The 21,920-nt window shown below is 35.4% G+C and overlaps 1 protein-coding gene across 3 annotated transcripts in view; it reads left to right on the top strand.

Annotated features, from left to right (window-relative positions):
• LOC121302484 (putative histone-lysine N-methyltransferase PRDM6) overlaps positions 1–21,920 on the top strand; it is a 39,104-nt gene that overhangs the window by 7,430 nt on the left and 9,754 nt on the right. For 2 of the 3 annotated variants that reach the window (XM_041232495.1, XM_041232503.1), the window contains exons 4-6: positions 13,304–13,431; positions 16,747–16,871; positions 17,660–18,005. In XM_041232495.1, coding sequence (XP_041088429.1) covers positions 13,304–13,431; positions 16,747–16,871; positions 17,660–18,005 — 599 coding nt within the window. The remainder of the gene's footprint in view (positions 1–13,303; positions 13,432–16,746; positions 16,872–17,659; positions 18,006–21,920) is intronic. The other variant, XM_041232510.1, reaches the window with a different exon arrangement.

Here is a 21,920-nt window from a genome sequence, read left to right as displayed (position 1 = left end):
ATCATAATTCTTTTTATTTGGCATGAGCGAGTGTGGAGCTGACATGTTTAACATTGGTTCACTGATTCAGAAAGCCACGCAATTAGTCATTTAAGTTATTTCATGGCCCATTTCATCTGGGTTTGTTGTGTAAGAAAGCATGTACAAGACAGCAACAATTTTGTTTTTGAAAAGGATCATAGCAAGTATGATCAGCTAAGCATATTCTTTTTGGCAGCATTAACATTTTTCTTCCAATAACAAAAAGTGTTAAAGATTTCTGGTATTTTTCAAGTTGAAGTAATGGCAGCAATCATCCTGTAATGGCTCTTTAAAGAAAACAGAAACTTTCTCAGCAATTCAGTGCTGTTAGTATCACATAGATAAAGATCATTTATCCATTAATGTGCCTTCTAATAAAGGTTCACAAAAAAAGCCTGCATGAGCATAACATAAATAAAAATATTATCTTTGTTATTAATGAACTCTTTCCCTCAGGGATAATGAATCTGGCTGCTCAAGGTTTTCCCCGTTTTCTGTTTAACATCAGATCATAATAAGACTAGACTGGAGGAATGTACACAGTGTACATGAAAATTCAGGGAGAATTCTAGAGGTCTGAGAAATTGCACAGGCCAGGTTATAACAGTTTGCCAGTTTAAAAACATACATATACATATTTTATGTTCAGCAGATACCAGAAAATGTAACCGTGTAGCTAATGTTATCTCGCTTATAATGTTGAGTTAATTGTTACCTTCTTATTAAACCTGCTCTATAGACAAGTGTACTGTTTCAAAGAAGCTGTGGACAACTATACTTTGCCCTTAGAATTCTCTTCTGAAAATGCAACAAGCGTACATGTCCTTGGAGCTCTCTGAGAAACTGCCAGCAAGTAAAGCTGCTCTTAAAGTTCAGCTGTGAGGAACTGCTGACAGATCCTTAGAATTCTCTTCTGAATTTATTTTTTCACCTTAAATTTCAGCACGGAGAAACTGTTAGCAAATATAACTGTCCTTTGAATTCTTTACTGATAAACCATTGACAAGTATACCTGCCTTTGGAACGCTAACATGAGAAATCACTGACAATCACACATGTACTTAGGATTCTACCTTGAGAAATGGCTTGTCTTTGGTCTCCTCTTGTGTTTCTTCCCTTCACAGAATGTTTGTTCTTGTCATATGCTTGTGGAAAAAAAAAAAAAAAACTATTACAATAAAGGTAACAGGAAAACAAAATCAGGCATTTTTCATAGTTTGTTTTTAGATAACTTATTACCTAAATGCCAAATATGTGAGCTGTTGTGATTTTATAGAGATAATAATGTGTTAAACTATTGATATACTCCAAACTAATATCCAGTCCTGGCCCACTAACACAGCTTCAGTCAGGCCTAAATAACACTATTAATGTGAGAGATGTATTTGTATTTTACATGAAAATAATTGGAAACAAAGAAATTAGTTTTGTATTTAAATTTAAGTTATGCAATATAATGGTGACAAAAAAGCCACGGCATGCTTAAATATATACGTAGTCTGCCATTACCAACAAACACTTCAAGATGCCTTATCAAACATTGAAAGGGTCACTGGAGTCGCGATCCCCATGATAGCATGCAGCTCAAGGGGATACAATTATGCTCATACCATGGTTCGATTAAAGTTAAATTCAAGTTTCTCAGACCATCCATCATCTACTTTTTCTAGACTATTTGGTAGCTATTTTAAAGCATGTCATGCATTTGAAATGCATGCCATGCTTATTACCCTTGGAATAAACCCGGGCTCTGTGGCATGTTCAGTCAGCTCTAAAACAAAATAGTTGTGCTTTTGTTTCCTGTTTCTTTAAGTTTGGGTTTTTTTTTTCATGTGAACCCCCCCACCCCATCTGACCTGGAATGAATTATTGTGTTTGTTTGTTGAGAACTGTTGTTTTTAGCCTGACCCGAACATTTTATTACAGAGCTCTCTTGTAAACTGTAAAGACTTTAACCATTTCCTCATTAAAACTGCTAGCAGAAATCTTTTAATCTTTTTTTTTAAATTTTTTTTTATACAGTTACTCTATGTCTTTGCAAACTGTCTGTAGTGCTGCCAACACATTTTTTTTTGCAGGTTGTCCAACATCCTTATTGTGGGTTGTTGTGCTTGACATTGCCAACATGCTGAAGGGTGAAAGATAATGACTCAGATGGACAGATGTCCACCCCTGCCCCCCTCTCTCATTTGTACAGCTCATGTACACAGTGTAATGTGCAGAGAAATTCACATCACTTACCTTCTCTGTCAGTTGGCAAAACAATGGGAATGTAAAGATGCATTTCATTACCATAATAACACAGATTGGTCTCTTTTTCAGCTTTATCTATATACTATAACTTTAGATGGCTGGCTTTCTGTAGATCATTCTTTTAAGAGAAGACAATTTGCTCTCAAACTGTAATTCTCTGCAGATTATTATTTTTTTAATTCTGAAGGAAAGTAGTTCTCAGAATCCCTTATTAGCTAGTTCATTTTTTCATTTTGTTTCTGCTCTCTATAGAAACCATTCAACCACAAACCACTGCAATGATACATTTATATAGGAGGACCAAACACCCTGTTTACAATGGAGTGTTTTTCACATAAAGTTGAACTGGGGAGAAATAAGGGGTGAAGAGACTTGGCTCAAACTGTGGCTTTAAGCCTAGCTCAGGTTTTAAATTAAAGCTATACCAACATGTTTTATTTGATCAATTTGTGTATTTTTTTATTTGGAATGTTTAATAACAATATTAAATTCAGTAGTAGTTTATCTTTTTAAACTAAATACGTTACTTGTAATTCTGAGAGTTTTTTTCCCCTTGCTTGAATCACCTGTGTAGGTGCAGTATCCTGTATGAGCCATGGTGTAGCTGACACAGCAGTAGATATTTAGCATATCTTACTTCTGTAGCAGTCTATGCAAGCATAATTTGTACATTGCTTTTAAGTGTTTCGTTAGATAAGTTACAGAATTCCATTATCCAAATTGTTGCAGATGTGTGACAGAGGTTGACCTTTAGTCATGACAATCCTTTTGGCGTAGTCCTCAGGCTCCAGTCTAATGGCTCAAAGTCTGATTTACTCACTGTAATAAGGGCAGAGGGTCAAGCAATTGTCAGCCAGCCTGTACATGCTCTCCTCAGAGCCTGGCTGTTAACACAAAGCTTTTCAAAGTGAATTTACAACCACCATCTCTGACAGGGGCCAATCAGTGCACCATAAATGTCAGGTTAGTGAGATTGAGCAGTAAGTAAAGCACTGACAAGACACTATTGGCTGGAATCAATTGCTGAAGGTTTGAGTAAGAGTTGCAATCTCTTAGTACCAGTAATAGGAAAAGCAAACATGAAGACAAGAAACTCCCTGACTGTAATTTACATTTACTTGCACTGGTGACTAAATGCAGGTTCACTTCAGCTTTACCTGTCATTGAAAAGCATTGGAAATCCAACTCTCACGTACTACCAAATGGTTTACTTTAATTGTGTAACAAATGACTTCATGAAGGACAAACACACACACACACACACAAATGTTTGTATAGTGACAAAACTTCAGTATACATTATTTATGTGCTGTTGGCTAAAAGCTAATCCCCATGTATAACATATATTGAAAATTACAACACGAGAAACTGAGTGAAATATTTTTTTTTTTTATAAAACATGGTTGTTCACTTAGTGGTCAAACTTTACATTACAAAGTAGCAATGAAAATTCACTCTGAAGACTGTAGAATATTTTGTATGCTATTTTCTAACTTGTTTCATAAAAAGAATATGTTGCGAAGTACACAAGAGTCACCTGACCAAATGCTTTACATTGAAATAAATTAAAAAATGAATACATTGATAGGACCTGTCAGCTTCTGGAAGCAGAACAAGGCTAACTATTTATCAAGTGTGCTATCAGAAATGAGATAGAAGGAGAATCTTAGGCGTGAAAGATGGTTATTTGTACAGGCTTCTGATATACAGCGTTTGGTTCTCCACCCCAGGGTGGTCGTCTTGTCATTGCTGTTCAGGGTTTTCTAATCAGCTGGATTCACAGTCTGGCATTCTTTGGTTTTGTCTACAGAAGTAAGAAATACATGTGCATGCTTTCATCCTTTGATAAAGGATATGTAATCTGTCAGAGAAGTGCTTCCTCAACACAGTAAACTAGGTGTGCTATTCGTCGTTGCTGCCAGACAGGCAGTATAGTTTCTGCATGGAATCCATCACTTTGCCTTTTGCACTGATTTCAAATGGCTGCTTTTGAACGTTAAACAGAGAGTTTCATTGATTGCTCTTGCAGTCTCCTCAACAGGGGGAATTAGTTCCACTCTTTAAGGTTTACACATCTTTTGCCTCGATTAAAAACTGTTTACTATAACACAGGTCCTGTAAACTATATCTGGCGTCTCAGTTCATCTGGAGTTCCCCATGACAGCACTCTCAAATGTTGACTAAGGCACCAGTGATGGCTTTTTAATTGAACACATTGTTTTAATTCATTATGAAGGATCCTTTGTCTTTTTTTAAAAAAAAAAAAGCTACAGTAGATACAGTTTACCAATGTGCTTTAACAGTTTGCATCAGTGCTGCCACCTCCAGGATGCTACTGGAATGTAAATATGATATATCCTGCTTTGAATTGAATAAATAAATATCTTTATGTAAAAGCCCAGTGTACCAGTCAGGCTTGCCACCCTTAAATCCATAAACTTTTTACTAGGGCAGATATACAGAACTTTAACTGGTGCTTCATTCAAGGAGTTTTAAGCTGTTCTTGATTATTAAGGTTTGCTATTCATGAAAGCTCACAAACCCTCCTCAATGTAATACAAAAAGAACAAACTCAAAAAGTTTCATTATGTGTTGTTTTATCAGTATTTAGTAGAAAATTAAAAATGATATTTTTATACCATTTCCTATCTGTTTCTAATTTTAGAGAGTTATTACAACTTTTTTTGTATCTGTTTGCAGCCAGGCACTGTATATTAAAAGACTTTATGGTGCCCTTTTTTATTTAAAATGTTGAAACAGTACACTGTCATAAAAAAAAAAAAAAAAATACATTGGCATGACCCTGCAGTTTTGAAAAGCAATTTCCCAGATTCTTCTTTAAAAAAAAAAAAAAAAAAAAAAGGTCTGATTTTTAAACATTTTCCAATTTACTTCAATGCCATTGATGCTGATGAAGTGCAACAGAAATGCTGGCCAGTGTTATAGGGTTAATAACCCTATGCAGCGAAGGCAGCCTGTCCACTGGATGTTCAGATGCTCCGATATCCATGACCTTTAGTTTCATTTAAGGTTGACCACCCATATCATTCTGTACAGTGACAGCCAGGACAACAACTCATTTAGCTTTTAGGACATCAGCAGTAAGTAAGGGGATCCATTAAAATGCTGTATGCAAGGATTTATAAATTAGGCAATTTCCTTGATTATTGCAATCATTTACAAAATTGATCGTTTCAGTGTGGTATAGACAGATTTCAGCAATGGCAATTGACAGGGTTCACTTCCCATATACAAAGTCTCTCCATGATAAAGTAGGACGCCGTTATACAAAAGGTTGCTTAGCTTTTGCAGACATCTCAAGGTCAGTTATGCTTAGAAATTAATTAATAAAAAAGGCAGGTTATTGATATGACAGCTGGGACTCTTGAGAGGCAAACCACTCTGCACAGTCAGTTTGAAAAGATTTTTTCAGCCACGCTATAATTTGTTTCTTGACGACTGGAAGATTTGTTTTAGCCCGCACTCTATCTTCTCATTGTGATTAATATTGAAAGGTAAATAATTTCAGCAAATCACAGTGGTAAATATTTATTTGATTAGAGATGCAAAGTCAATAATATGCTTTTAAAGTACTGACAGTTGGTAACTTGCTTTTGTTAATTATTTAGCAAAATAGATAAAAGGGGCATTGTATGCACATCATTTAATTAGGAGCAGCGAGTGTTGATTGTTTTAATCATAGCATAGTTTAGAACCAGTGGTACTGAGTTTCAGTTGAGGCAAAAGGCAATGGTATAAATCCTGTTTGAAGGTAAACTATTGTGCTGTATATAACTCCGCTGTGTGTTCCACTATTAAAAGCTTCTGTAGTAAATGTGTATGTTGTGGTAATAAAGATGGCACTTTACCATTTAATTTTTGTATTATTCATGAAATAAGAGGCTTTATGCTGTATATAGTGTGTGTGTGTGTTATATAATATTATACATAAAAGCATTTCATATTAAGACTTTCAAGCAATATATATTATATATATATATATATATATATATATATATGTGTGTGTGTGTGTGTGTGTGTGTGTGTGTGTGTGTGTGTTTGTATAGATATATGGCTCTGCATATAATTCTTACTTAATTTAAGTTTGAAAACATCATTATTATTTGATTTGTATTTAGTCATAATGTGTTACTTATATTTGTGCATTAACTCAACATTTTTACTGGAAAATATGAATAAAAAGAAATAGAAACTTAAAGACAGGAGTTTAGCACGCTAACAGCCATTTTAGCTTGTTTTTATTTAGTTATTTTTTTCTACTTTAAATAGCAGACTTTTAAAATGAAGTAAAATACTGTCCAGATCCCCTCATGTCACTGTGGTTAACTCGAGTGATAAATTACATCTGATATTTACAGAATCTGTAAAATACGAGCCATTATGTGTTTGTTTACACATTGACAGGATGATGTACAGTTCTGGAGTCAAGGGTGGTGTGATCTGTTATGGTTTTACTGTCAGAGAAACTAAAAAAAAAACTATTTAAATGTTTTTTTATAGAGCATTAACACAAGGACTTGCTTAGACTGAAGCAGTCCTATCGTCTAAATTGCCTTGATAGTGTTTCTTGGGGTGTTTTGCAATATATTATGTCTTCAAGAGGCCAGGGAAAAAGAGCCAATACAGTTACTGGAGACCGTTTAGTCAAATTGCCCGTTTCAGTGGTTCACTGACTGCATGAGTAACCTTCTGACCTACCACTCTGATAAGTGTACAGTTATAATTAAATTATTGTTGTTTTCTTTCTGGGTAGTTTCTTCTATAACAATATGTGGAGAGCCATGTCTTGTAAGAATGTTTTATTGAACAGATTTGTGTTTTTCTAAGTCCTTCAAGTTTTTTGACATTAAGTAGGATATGTGGTTACTTTTTCTACACTTGAGGGTAATTTGACCCCTCTAGGGTTTTACATTATCATTGAAATCTGAATAAAATGAAAAATAAGAACATTATGTTTTTTGTGGTTACATATATATAATATATATATATATATATATATATATATATAATATAAATAATAGGCTCCACAAAGCATTATCATGCCAGTAAACACAAGGTTTTTATACTTGAGAGTGTGTGTAGGATTTCCAGCTTGACTTGCTGTATGAAATCCAGTATATCCTGTAGACCTGATCAACAGATTTTATGCTTCAAAGCATGCTGGGGGGTGGGCCAGTGACTGCTTGCAAGACCTGAGCGCCACACAGAACCTGGAAGATACTGGAGAGGTGGCGCTTCATGTATGCTTTGTGTAAAACTGTAGCATTGGACAAATTTTCCTTGGCAAAGTTGTATTAAAGACTATCAGGGCCAGGGATGGGTGACACCCTTAGAGAACCTTGCAAGCACAATACTGACTAGCTGTGTCATAGCAATCATGATCTACTGGAACTGTAAAGGTGGGAAGGCCAGGGCAATACGACTGTGACTATACAAACACAATACCAGCATTGTGTGTGTCAAATAGAGCCATGCAGATTTATTTATCAAGTCTTGTATTTTGTAGGATTTTTTTTTTTTTAACTGGGTCAGTAAATCCCCGCTTAGGGGAAACTCCAGCAAGATTAATATTGAGTTAAAAAGCTATGTTTTTTAGATTTGCAACTGTTTGGATCATTAAAATAGACCCCATTATCACAAATACCCCTTTCTTGTGCTGAATATATTTTGTTTATATGTTGAATTGGGGATTATTTATTTTAGGACATAAAAGTATGGTATGTGGTGTTTTTTTTTTTTTTTTTTTTGATTACTGATTATAACATGCTTGCTTGAAAGAATAGTTAATTAATAACATTGATTAGGAATGACATAGTCTTTGAAGAATGTCATTGTATGAGTCTCTGTAATGGATATATTGACAATGGGTTCTCTATTTTATTAACCTGGACTTGCCTATATATATGTGGGTATATATATATATATATATATATATATATATATATATATATATATATATATATATATATATATATATATATATATATAAACATTTGTTTTGTTCTCAATTTTAAAATGCATTCAAAAAGGTCAGACAAAGTTCAGGTTTCTGTGATGAACTGTAGCTATTTTCTTTGGAAAACTGGCCTGGATAAAGCTATGGTTAGGACAGATTATATGTTTTAAGCAATATACTTATTACATTCACATTCATAAGTCTATTGCTTTAAGCATCAAAAGGACAACCACATGCTTTTCTCTCATCAGAAATATTAAAAAAATGTCTAAGTGTTTCTGACCCCAAGAATTATTAAGAGATTTTAATATATCTTATTTTGGCTTAATACACTTTTGTTATTCACTTAAATAATCTCTGTTTTCATTGCAAATGCTTAGCTGATAAATGTTTATCTGACATTTGTTTTATGGCAGAATTTTAATTTGATCTCAGATCATTTGCTATGGTGCTACTGCTGAAAACTACAGTATTGATACTGTTTTACCAATTGAATTAAACAAGTTGACTATCTCCTACAATGCCAGCCAGTTTGAAGAATATAGTCTGTAAGACTGCATCATGCTTTAATATTTTGTAATGAGTTGTGTACTAGAAGGCTGTGTTTAAATATTCCTAGGCAGTAATGCTTTTGTCTGCCACAGTTATAGTACTATAACCAAGTAACTAGTCCACATATACGAGTGTTGTTTTACATTCTAAAATCTGCAAACTGACAAACATGTGGATCCTGTTTAGAAATGTTATTTATTGGATGTAATTTACTCAATACATTTCTTTTTTTCCCATGGTAACTGTGTTTGCTACTCATTTCCTGCAGTGCTTCATAATGTTCTTTGTTATTGAGCTGTCACGATCACACACACAATTCTATGAACTGTAGTGCACTTTGAGTTCGGTAATATCAGTGCAGTGAGATCTTGATGTTATGGCTTAAAGAAACGTCATTCATTAGGAGTTTTCAGATTTGACCTTTTTTTAATTAACAATCCTTCATTTGACACTTCTTTGGTTCAGCTCCTTTTGAATACCTTTTTTTTTCTATCAGGATATATAAAGGACTTTTGTGACAGATGAAAGGATATGTACAATACGAATAGAATATTATTGAAAATTAACATTTTTACACTTCAGTGTTCATGCTGAGCACAGTTTGATTTATATATTCTTAGTAGTCTTCTTGTTATGTTTGAGCTGAATATTTGTTATTAGAAACAAAACTATATACAGTATAACAATTGAGAGTTAATGCACGGAAAATCGTACCCACTCAGGAGCATGTGGTAAATTCTTCAGTGGCAGTAATTGCAATGGTTGCAGAATAGGGTTAATATCATTTGAATGCACTATAACAAACAGCTCTATAGCGTTTCTGCCTATATGTCAATAAACTGCATTTAGAAACAACACAGGTAGGCAACAATCTATTCCTATTTTGAGTAATGTCTTTACTAGACTATTTACAGGAGCTATGTGTAATAAAGACATTTCAACACAGTGCAGTATATGCTTCATTGCTGATATGGAAATGAGATCCAGGTGAACCGAATAGAACCTGTTCACGGTTTGAATATTGCTCTGAAAAATGTCACTGTTCTTTGATCTTCGTAGAGAATATATTTGATCGGGCCAGCATGTAATGGATGCTGTTGCTATGAAGACAGTGAGAGATAGGGCAGGAGCAGAAAAAAAAAAAAAAAAAAAAAAAGCTGGCATCGAGCCAGTAAACTGAAAAATGGCAAACATGCCACATTTAGCAGCTGGGTGCAGAAATATTTCTCTCTAATTCAGGAGGATAGCATTTTTTTCCCAGCAGGGTACTCTCAAAAGAGTACAACATCAAAGAGGGTGGGACCCACCAGTCAAATATCGTCTGGCTCTGCAGCAGAAGCCAAATGAATGAACTGTCAGGACTTTTTTTCTAGTGGATAAGTTTTTTCCAAGTGAAAAGCAAAAGGTTCAGTGGCTTGTTCTGATCACAGACCAATAATGAAAAGCTGATTTCCTCCAACGTCTCCCTCTGATCAGCTGCCGTGACATGTCTGAAGAAGACCACAGATTGATTGATGGTCCACTTTCTAGTGATGGCCCCTGCCGCCCTCGGAGATAAGTGAGATATTGACGGCAAACAAGAGACACCTCCACCCACTAGATGCTTGTATGCTCATGTTGCTAATATCTTATCCAACGACATAGCCCTGCAAAAAAATTGTTATCTCTCAAGGAATGTGTAGGATAATTTTGTAATCAGTATTTAGAGGGTTAATTTTAATGGACAGTCTTTTTTAGAACTCTTTTAGAACCATTTAGGTCTTTGGTAGTTTTTGTACATGGCTGGTAGTGTCACATGACCACCTTTATTTACTTTCTGTTTTTGTGAATAAATTCTGCGCGCCTGTGCTGGCATTTCAATTCCACCTCTATTATCCCTCTGTCATGCATAATCAGCGGCTATCCACACACGTGACACGATCATCACAGTGACAAATAATTTAATGTTTATAATGTTTAATTCAACATGACATCTTTGTTGAGTCAATTGAAATACAGTTAAATGTTTAATGTTGCTACTAAAGTAAATGCCTGCCATGCTATCTAATCAGCAGCTACTCGTGAGAGTTTTGAGTCCATTTCAGGTGTGACTTGATTAGCATGGGCTGGATTTGTATCCCGTACACATGACAGTGAACAATGTGTGGAAATCATTTAAATGTATGAAACTCTGAGGCACTGACCCAACAAAATGTAAAAAAAGTTCAAGGGGGTGTAGACTTTCTATATATATATATATATATATATATATATATATATATATATATATATATATATATATATATATATATATATATATATATATATATATATATATATGAAAGAAAACATTTAATAGTAAAAGTGAGAAAAAGTCCTTAATGTGCAATAAGAAGGCTGAGGCAGTTTTAAAAAGACATTGGCCGAGTTTATATGTGTGTTCTAATTTAACTCAACAGTTTGCTTGAGGCAAAGAAATGACCCTATCCCTCTTGTGGTTTACATGGGTTCCGTATATTTTACTTGACAACTCAGAGGTTTATAAAATGCAGCTATCCAAATCAGGTATTGCAAATCACCATGACTGAAAACGGGTGGAGATGTAGGATTATAGAGATCTGTGCCAGACACCTTCCACGAATACTCCCAAGGCTGTCTGGATTAGAAGCAGTGGATGTTTTCACATGAAATGTGGGTTTCCGTGTGAAAATGGGCACGGATTTCTCGTGTTTTAAATAACGCTCATGGGTAAATGAGATTGACCCTATCCCTCTGGCCATTTTTTTCGGGCACAGACCTGATTCTCCCGGGTTTTCCTCCCAAACGTGCATGCGCATCACTACTTCACGTGTCAATAACAACACATGTAAATCAACCATTATATTAGCGCGCAACAAAATAATGCTATGTTAATTGCAAACACATAATTTGGTCAAGAGCAACTAATAAATGGATTGTTACATAGATTCACAACCTTAATTATGGGGGCCATGGGTAAATCCCAGGTGGCATCCTAAAATAGGCAATTGCATTTACCCATTTCCACACACCAAATCTCAATCTGCTTCACTACACATTGTACAGTGTTTCAAACTCAAGAATTAAGCTATTACTGTTAAATATAAGCAGATGCTGCCATACTGTGATTTTTTCCCCCAAAATCTTTTTTTTTTGTTAGTGAAACATTTCATTAATTAAATAACATTAACATTCATTAATCGTAACATATCTCTACCCTCATCCTGTTGAAGATATATACCCATAAGACAAATGATGGGTCTATTACAAGTCAGGCCATCACTGTCAGTCTGGTTGTATATTCAATTTCTTTAAAAACAGTGTAAACCATTGCTCTCTCTATATTTTGCATGAAACTGTGAAATCATACAAATCAATAAGAAACCTATGTCATTCATTTACAGCTAGTTTCACAAACTCCAAATATTACCATACTGTAGGTACATTGTTATCTAACAATAGGTACGGTAGGTAGTCCAAGATTAGTGCTAATCAGGGTCTGTGAAAACCTGTGGGTAATGTATTTTCCCAATTAATATCCACTGTTAAGAACCCCAAAATTCAAAATAAAAATACAGAAACCTATACTAGTTTTGTATAAAAGAAAAGGCCTCCCCTCGAATGGGCTTTCTTCCTTTTCTGTTCTGCTCAAGATGTTTCAGGTGTTGGCAGCTGTCACCCAGAGGTTTCCTAACTGTTTGAATTTGTGTTGTTTCCTCCTGGCTTTATAAGATTTTGTTTATTTTATAAAGGTTTTTCACAGCATTGATGAAAGACTCTCAGCATGTGTGATTGCCAGCTCTGTATCACAAGATGCCACGTTTACATGTCTAATAACACAAAATTCTGATTCTGAATCTGTTTTATTTTTATAATTGTTCCGTGGCTACCCTCTAATCAAGTTGAAAGTGTATTTCTCACACACGCTTTGCTGTGTCAGGCCCGTGAATGAAGCAATATTAACGCATTTAAGCTGTTTATGTAGATTCTGCTGTGGTTTAAACATTTAGAATTATTTGACACTGACATTCTAGCTGCAACATCTACACTCTCAGTGAAATTATAAGTGTAGTTGATCTTAATAGACTCTAATAGGGATGTGACTCATAATATTTAAAGTATAGTATTTGATCCTCAAAAACCTATTCCCTTTAGATCTGTCTTCTTATGCCTGTCAAAGTTCTACATATATCAATATCAAATTAAGATAATTGAAGAAAAGAAAAATAACACCATACAAATAATAAATCAAACAAACAAAAAAAAACAACAATTGGGACACTAAAGATGATTGTACAATTGGAAGGCACTTGTCAAGTTGCAATTATGATTATCTCTTTCTGTAGAAAAATGCTTAATTTACAATCCGTGTTCTTCCTGAAGGCAATGACAAATTGCAAGGCCATAAATTTCATGATGGGCAGCTTAGAGACACAGATGCAGCAGTGAGAATGATTGCTGATGATTCTGTCCAACTACTTGACCTGTTGACCTGTATTGCAGATATATGACCAAGAAGGGACATTACAGCACTTTATCGATGGCAGCGAGCCCAGCAAGTCTAGCTGGATGAGGTACATCCGCTGTGCAAGGCACTGTGGGGAACAGAACATGATGGTGGTTCAATACAGGTAGGGTATTGTTTTTGGATGGCCTACATCTCCCACTAGGGGTTCACAGCGTGTCAAAGGCTAAACTGCACTGCACACAGAGTCCTTTGTGAAGAGGAAGGCCTATTAAGATCGTTTTGGTGAAAACTCAAACTTAGTCCAAGTACAAACTCAAGAAATCTCTCACTCAAGAAATATCTCAAGCCAAGCACAACGATCAGAGACAGCATGAGATCATCACACAGTACCTCCACCATGGCCAGTCTACAGTGTAATTGTTTCTGCCATTTATAATTTATACAATAATAACAAATTTCAAAACCTCAATGTGTATACAAATAGGTCATTCAAGCTCATAGACCAGCACGGGGTTACTTGTCCTGTTAAGTAAATGATTTGCATCCATTAATAATTGTTTTGATGGAATACCCTTAACAAGTATTTTTAAATTATAATGTTATTTTGTCTGGGTTGTCCTCCAGATGGAAAAAAGGCATGTTTAACACCTTTACTTTCCCACCATTTGGGGCATACAAAGGTCTTTTGCTTGCACACAACACGTCTCACCATTTTTATTTACATATCTTCATTGTCAAATGGAGGAAGTTACTCCCCCACAATTTGGTCCACTTGTGGTGGAATCACCCCGTTGGGGTTATATGTACATAACAATGCAATTTAGTTTTATTGTGAAAGCACCTCAGAAATGTGACATTTTACATTTTCTAAAAATAAAAGTAAATCAATGAAATGTGTGATTCCTATTAAACACCTCTTCATTAAAAATAAGGGGTAAGAGAAAACACAGCAAACCCACCCCAGGTGTTGCCCTGTCAGCAACTGATGGTTAGCTGGTGACCAGCTAAGAGATGAGAAAAGTATTTACTGGCCAATTACTAAAATTAAGGTTTACAGCAATTGCATTACTTAGGAGAGTGGACAGCAAACAGCTGTTTTTTATACAGGAAAGACTTTTTAATGGACCTTTTTTCTCAGACCAGTTTACAGTAAGTAGCTCCTCAGCCTGCCGCTAGTGTCTTGAACCTGCACCGACCCAGCTCTGACTAGCATACGCTAGTGCTAGTCATTGATGGTTATTCCGTCAGATTTTCATTTTACTGCATCCATTGCCTGTAAATATGGTTTGATTTTAAATATTGTTGACATGATTTTGCATAAATGGAAGTATATAACAGCAACCATAAGGCAGGGACTCTTAATACATTATCATTATGCATAAGACTTTAATAACTAGCTTCTTTTCTGTTTAATGCGGCAGATATGTTTACAATACTAAAAGAGCTTTATTAAAAAGCAACATAGATGTGATCTCCAAAAGAGAAATTCCAAAAACCTCTGTCCAACTTTCTGAGCGCCTATATATATAAACAAACACAAAATGTGGACATTAAAGTGCCAGAGACATCTACACTGTACATAGATGTCCTCCTCACTTGGAGTCAGCTGGTTTGAATTCAATATGTTATGGAATTTTCTTCAAAGAAGCTTATGATTGATTGACCCTTAGCTGAACGTTTAGTTTTTATTTTGGGGCTGACAATAATGTTCACTGGCATGTGTCCTGCTCCGACTGTGTTGGGACGCCATGCAGTTATCTTTATGAGTCATCCAACCACAATACTAAGTACATGTCATCAAGGGAAATATTATCTGTAATGCAAACCCCCCCCCCCCCCCCCCCCCCCCCCCCCAAAAAACGCTTTGATGTACTTCAGCACACAGAGATTTGTACGAGTTTTGGAACCGACTGCCTGCTTGTAAGGAACAGTGTACTCTTACACTTATTTCACCCTTTTTCAAAACCGCTGAGACCACCCATTGCTTAAAAACAGCTCTGCTCTTTCAGCGGCAAGCCGAGTCATTTAGTCTTAGTACATTTATTTGTGTGCAGCAGTGTTTATGTTAAGTGAAGCCAAACTGAGAGATGAAATGTTACCAGGATAGTAATACTATCACATATATTAGTTTTTTTCCCAGGTTGCAAGACGTGTGTGATTTATATGCCTGACATTGCTCGATTTTAATGTCGTGGTGGAAGGAATTAATAAAATTCCCAGGCTTCAGCAATTCTTGTGAGAGCAAAGCAGCGTTTTTGCCAGATATTCATGGAATTCTTACATTTATTTTATTTTAAAGGAAGTAGAAGCAACTAGAAAAAGCATTTCTGCTTAGCTAGCAGTGTCTGGGTGATACAACATGGCAGCCTGTGTAAAAAACAAAAAAGATAAATGAATTTTTGCAGCTGCAAGTAAAATATTGAGATTCTGCAGTTTTGTATTGATCTTTATGATCCTGTTGCCAGGGGCCGCTTTGCGGTGACAAAATATGTTGACAAGTGCATATCTCACTGCCATGAAAAATGTTTCAAAGGATTCTCCCTATGTCTGCAGTGTTAAATAAAAAACAAATTGCATTGGTGCTGGCAATTTTTCTTGGTAAAACTTCAGTTTAAGGCCTGCAGCTTGTCTTCTTGACCTGTAGTCTGAACTCTAGAGAAATTGTATGTGGTTCTTCACTGTAATTATGTCACATTTATTTTGTTTTCTGTAGACCAAGGAACATATTTATAGTTTCTTCCTGCTATATAATTTTGCCATTTGTGAGATTTGCAACAGTAAGTTTGCTCACTGTTTCCCAGTCTTACATAATACCAAGTAGTAGGATTCTCAAATTCTAAAACTCCTGTGTTGGCCTTCTTAAAAAAAACAAAAACACTGAAAAATAATACTGAATTAATCCTAGCGTTATCTAAATATATAACATCTACAGTACATATACACAGTATGCAAAACTCATTGAGATTAGGGCCTCTGTATAGCCTTTCACCAGAAAACAACTCTGCTCAGTGCATTGTACAGCAGAGGGAGACGATAGGGTGCTGTTGGGGCTGCAGCAGGAAAACATTACAAATAATTCAAATGTTCACTGTACTATACAATATTGCCAGATCCAATAGTAATCAAATTACTATTGCTTTACTCCACTATAATATTACACAACCCCTCGCACAGCTTTAAAAGGACATTTTTTACTGTAACAATAGTCATCCCATTACTTACTCATGTTGAAAGGACTGAGGCTGCTAACAGTTAGCTTTCTTAAACACAGTGGGTTCTGGAACAGAAAAGCACGCACACAAAAGATAGACACATCTGAGCACTACAATCCCAAATGCACGTTGGTGAAATTTTTTTTACTGTATTTGTTGTACTTAAATAAGCTGCTACTTCAGGAACAGAAAATTAAGTAAGATATGATCATAAAGATAGCCTAATCAAAGCCACACCCATAAACTATGTTTTTCTCTGTGTGTAGGTCATGTATTTTCTACAGAGCGTGCATGGACATCCCCCGTGGGACAGAGTTGCTGGTGTGGTACAACGACAGCTACACATCCTTCTTTGGAATCCCACTGCAGTGTATCGCACAAGATGAAAACTGTAAGAACTTATCTACTGTTCGCTCTTTCTCTCTACCTGTATGTGCTTCCAACCTCAGGTTCCTGTGTTAAGAACGGCTACCGAATTTGGAACTTGTTGAAACCAATTCTTTCTAATGTATCTTAATCTCAAAACTGTTTTGAAATAATATTATGAATGCCCTGATGCTCTGAAAGAATTCTGTTTCATACAAACATATTTTGCTATGTCAAGATAATTGCTATAATTGATTTGAAGAGTTTATATTGTTTCTTAGATTTTACTATTACCTACACAAATATTAAAAAGTTAAATATATAATTTTACAGCTAAATGAGACACTTTTGATGTCTTGATATAGCAGTATTCATTTTACCCAATGAACAAAACCTCTAAAATCTTACTGTTTCCAGAATCTCTCTCTATTTGTGTCCACAGCACATGGTAATGGTATAAATATGTAATGCAGTATGTCTTCACATAAGCTATTAGGGCTTTTTGTTCTTGGATATAGCCCGATTCAGACATAAATATAGAATAGTTTTGAGGAATCTTCAGATGTTTTTAAAACAGCTATCGTAAAGAGAAAAAACAAACCAACAGCTGTTAAACTTTGTATTATATTTCAAAATTGTCCTTTAAAATTCTAATGATCCAAGATAATTTAATATGCACATATATTTGTATTTTGAATTAACGGCTCATGAACAGTGAACAGTGTATCATATTTCCTTAATGATTTTTTGTTTTGTGTGTGTGTGTGTGTGTGTGTGTGTTTGTGTGTGTGTTTGTGTGTCTTGTTCCCAAAGTGAATGTCCCTGCATCTGTAATGGAAGTAATGTCCCGTCAGGAGACACTACAGCCCTCCTTTACCAAGACTAGCAAAGGTCCTTCCTCCGTGCTGCTTCGCTCCATGGTCTTCCCACACACCTCGTGCACTAGAAGCTTCTCACTTTTGGACAAGCCAGGCCAAGTAGAATCTGGGTTTAACCAAATGAATGGCAAAAACCAGCGGGTCCTTGTGAGTCCTACTTCAACAAGCCAACTGAGCTCTGAGTTCAGTGACTGGCATCTCTGGAAATGTGGTCAGTGCTTTAAGACTTTCACCCAGCGTATCCTTCTCCAGATGCATGTGTGCACACAGAACCCAGACAGGTAAAACAATGCAAGAGATATTACTCTCATTTGATGCAACTACTCAGTAATTACTGTATTTCTTTTGCTTTAGATTTTTAGTGGACTGCAATCCAATAAGACCTGATGAAGTGCAATAGCTTGAAATAACATCATCATACACTGACACTTTTAGTTTTTTATATAAATAAGCTAAGGGGAAATAGAGCCTAGCCAAAGAGAAGTACGTAGTTCTTTTAAAACCCAAGTATTTAGTGGTTAATTGTTTACTAATGGTCTAATTTGATTGAAACGCATTCACACGAATATTTAGTGTTTCATCTCAAGAAAATGTTTAAGAGTTGTATGGTAAGACATAAATGGTTGCTGATATTTTTTAACACAGTTGTAAAATTGTTAACAAAGTATAATAAAGATTTTAAGGTTGCATGTTTCTCACCAGCAGTGATAAATTAGGCCTGGTCGATTACTGTTCCTGCTCAAGCACAGTATTGGAAACATAGTGAAATAGATGTTTGCCATTGATGTAACATTTGCATGTGTAATTTGGATGATTGCATTGTATTGGCAATGTTTGTGGCCATTTTGCTTCTAACAGTGATATGTTCAATGGGTGTTGCGGTCAATGGTGTTATGTCTTTGTCAATGCTGATTGCTAGAGTAATAGAATAGCAACTGGTGATTAATGGCAGCAATAGTCTTAATTATTCATTACCATCATATACCCTTACTGTAGGTGATGTTTGTAGTAGAATATGAGAGGAAGAGTGCTGCGCCTGCAATGCAGTGGGGAAAGGTGTTAAAACAATATTGACCAAAAGGTGAATTAAAAAATCAGTAATAAGTTCAAATTAATTGATCCTCATGAAGATTTTTCTATCAATTTGCTATGTTTTTATATTTTTAAAGCACCCTCATTATCTTACTTAATGTTTGCTTTAAAACACATACTGATTACATTTACCATCAAATTAGATTTTAATTATGTGGCTGCTGTCCTTAAATGGCTTTTAAAAAGTATCAAATAACAAAAAACAATTGCAGTTATTTAATGATAAAGCTGAAATACCCAGATCGCTTATCATAGTTATTCTATGGTTTATTATTTGATACTGTTTAAAATGTAATCGTAAGGTAAGTTCACATGTACATGCAGCCATGTTTACCAAAATGAATGAAGTTATGGAAATGGAACAATAGATATAGTCTTTCATAATCATTTAAACATTCTGTGTACATACAAAAAAAACTGTTCATATATATATATATATATATTATATACATATATATATATTATATATCTATATATATACATATATATATATATCTATATATATATATAGATATCTATATATAGAATATATATATATAATAAAGTGTTAACTATATAGTCTATATTATCAAAGATCTTTGCTCCTTTCATACTCATTTGAGAGTTCATATGCAGTGTGCAGCATCTCTGAACTTAATTAAGTACTGAGAGGTAATGAATTAGGATTTTTTGCTTAGCACTATTTTTCTTCAGAGCATACAAACCTATAAATCCACTGTAGCTGTCAAAAGGAAATACCTACCCGAACTGTGATGTGGAGGAATACAGATGCCACTTATTCAATAAACTAATATCCATATAGAAGAAAAATGTTGCCTGGATACCTCAGAGTCGAAGTCGGTTTGAACGTTTGTCAATATCAAACTTTATAGTCCTGAAGTGAGGATAAAATTTAGCTGAACAAGGGAATCAAGTTCTGTGAATAATTTGGAAGCACAGACTGTATACACAGTGAATATAACTATATCTCATTCCATATGACTGCAGTTCACATACATGTATACATATATACCAACATAACTACATACATACATACTGTACATACATGCATACAATACATCCATACAGACATGCGTACCTGATCTTAGAAGTAAAAAGGAAAATGTAAATTATCTTGGGTATCTTGTTTACCATTTTTGACTTAATCACAATAGCTTGGACGATTTTATTTTTATTTGATGCTTATTAATTACTAGCATCCATGTGGAATTATTTAAACACAGGGTCAGCTATAGTAGGTAGACGAACAATGATAGCTGAACCATGCTTGCAAGTATGTAGCGTACTAATTCAACTGGGTACAGTCAAAACAGAAATGATCACTTTCTTGAAGGACACAAACATCATGAGGGGGTTGAAAATAGTAACAATAATAAAGGCTAGGTGAATGTTAATACCAAACACATCTTTAGGACTTTGGGACATAGCATGTGCAGGCAGTCAGTTAAACCTCAGTTGTGGCTGCTGGTGGTTTACTGTTGGTTTAATGGTAACTGATGTCCCTTGTAAGGAGGCTGACTGTCCTTTGTAGGTTTTTCAGGGAGAAACAATTACATTAACACCCACTACCTACTGTAGCAGCTCAGCATTCAGTTGTATAACACTGCACAGGTGTTGAGACCGGTCATCCCATCCCATGTCACAAACTAACACACATTGCTCATCTCCCAGATCAATGGCAGCTCCAGTGCTCAAGTAGCTTTCCTATTGGGGATCTGCAGCTGGGGCCAAAAGTTTTGCATCACCCTATAGAATTAACCAATTTTGCTTCATAAAGTCAAATAATGTTATAATGTTATGTTAACATATTGAGTTACATACCGCTTCCATATATTTAAAAAATTGACAACAAAATTGAAAATGTGATATTTTGAAATCTAACATGGAATACTGTACTACTATTATGGCTTCTGGCAAAAATGTGCAATATAATAGTTTCTTTGATTACATGAAGTTAAATAAAACTAGTTGATGCAAAACTTTTGTCTGTAGCTGTACTGTACACCACTCATTTTCAGTTTCCCCAGATATGCTTTGATGAATATCTGCTTGAGTTGCAGGTCAGGAGGTCATCTTCAGGCTTTGTTTCTTTTTGTTCTTAGGGAGAGCAAGCCTGGAATCACCTGTCAGAGGAGTTCAAATTGGAAACAAATGGTGGTGTATACTCCAGATGGAAATCTACTTCAGTAATGATATATTTAAATACTATAGTCACTGGCTGGCATGTACAGTATATGGGTCCCTCTGTGATAAAAGATTCTGCTGCCCTTGTTGTAATGGTAACACGTTAGTTTAAAGGGTACCTGTAGTGGTAGTGAGTACAGAATCATTTCAATAGAAAATATGTGACTGAAAACTTTTGACACCATTTATTGCCCATGCTCTGCCAATTTATATAGCACACATGATATGATGTAGGGTTGTTGATTAACTGATACAAAGGAAAGTAAATCAAAGTGTGCAATAAAAAGCCTGTGATACTAGTATCTCTGGCTTCTGGTGACATTGACCTTTGGTCTCGACATTTATCTTGCCCACTTGATGTAGTTTATTCCTTGTTGTTAATTTTGATGATTTCATTGTGCTAAACCGGGGGTTCTAAGACTTGGTCCTGGGAATCCCCTGTGTCTGCTGATTTTCATTCCAACCCTTTGATATGTGATGTTTTCTTCTTGTGGGCAAATATTGTTGGCATCGCATCGGGTTTTAGCCTCGTCTGGCACTCATACCCCATCTCTGCCTGCATGTTACTTTTGTAGTATTCAGGTTCAAAGTGGTCCTCACACACAAAATAATTTCGATTGAATGTTTTCAGTGTATGCCCTGTTCTCAAATTATCTAGTCATTTTTGTTATGCTTGCCCGTTTTGAATTAATGGCTTTGATACACTTTTCGTCTTATTCTTATGCTTTTATACAAGCACCCGAAAGCTTTGCACACTGCTATGGGTTTTCACCGCTGTATCCCAGAAACCCACGCAACTTTTGGCCTATCCGGGAAATCAGCGACTTGACGTCGCGTTGCTTCCTGAAAGGCTCCATTATTTCAGCTCCCTCAAGTGTTACTTGACCCAGAAAGTGGACAAATAAATTTAAAATATTGCT

Source organism: Polyodon spathula, chromosome 2 (genome assembly GCF_017654505.1).
Source record: "Polyodon spathula isolate WHYD16114869_AA chromosome 2, ASM1765450v1, whole genome shotgun sequence".
Taxonomy (NCBI): Eukaryota; Metazoa; Chordata; class Actinopteri; order Acipenseriformes; family Polyodontidae; genus Polyodon; species Polyodon spathula.
This window is presented reverse-complemented; position numbering and strand designations above follow the sequence as displayed.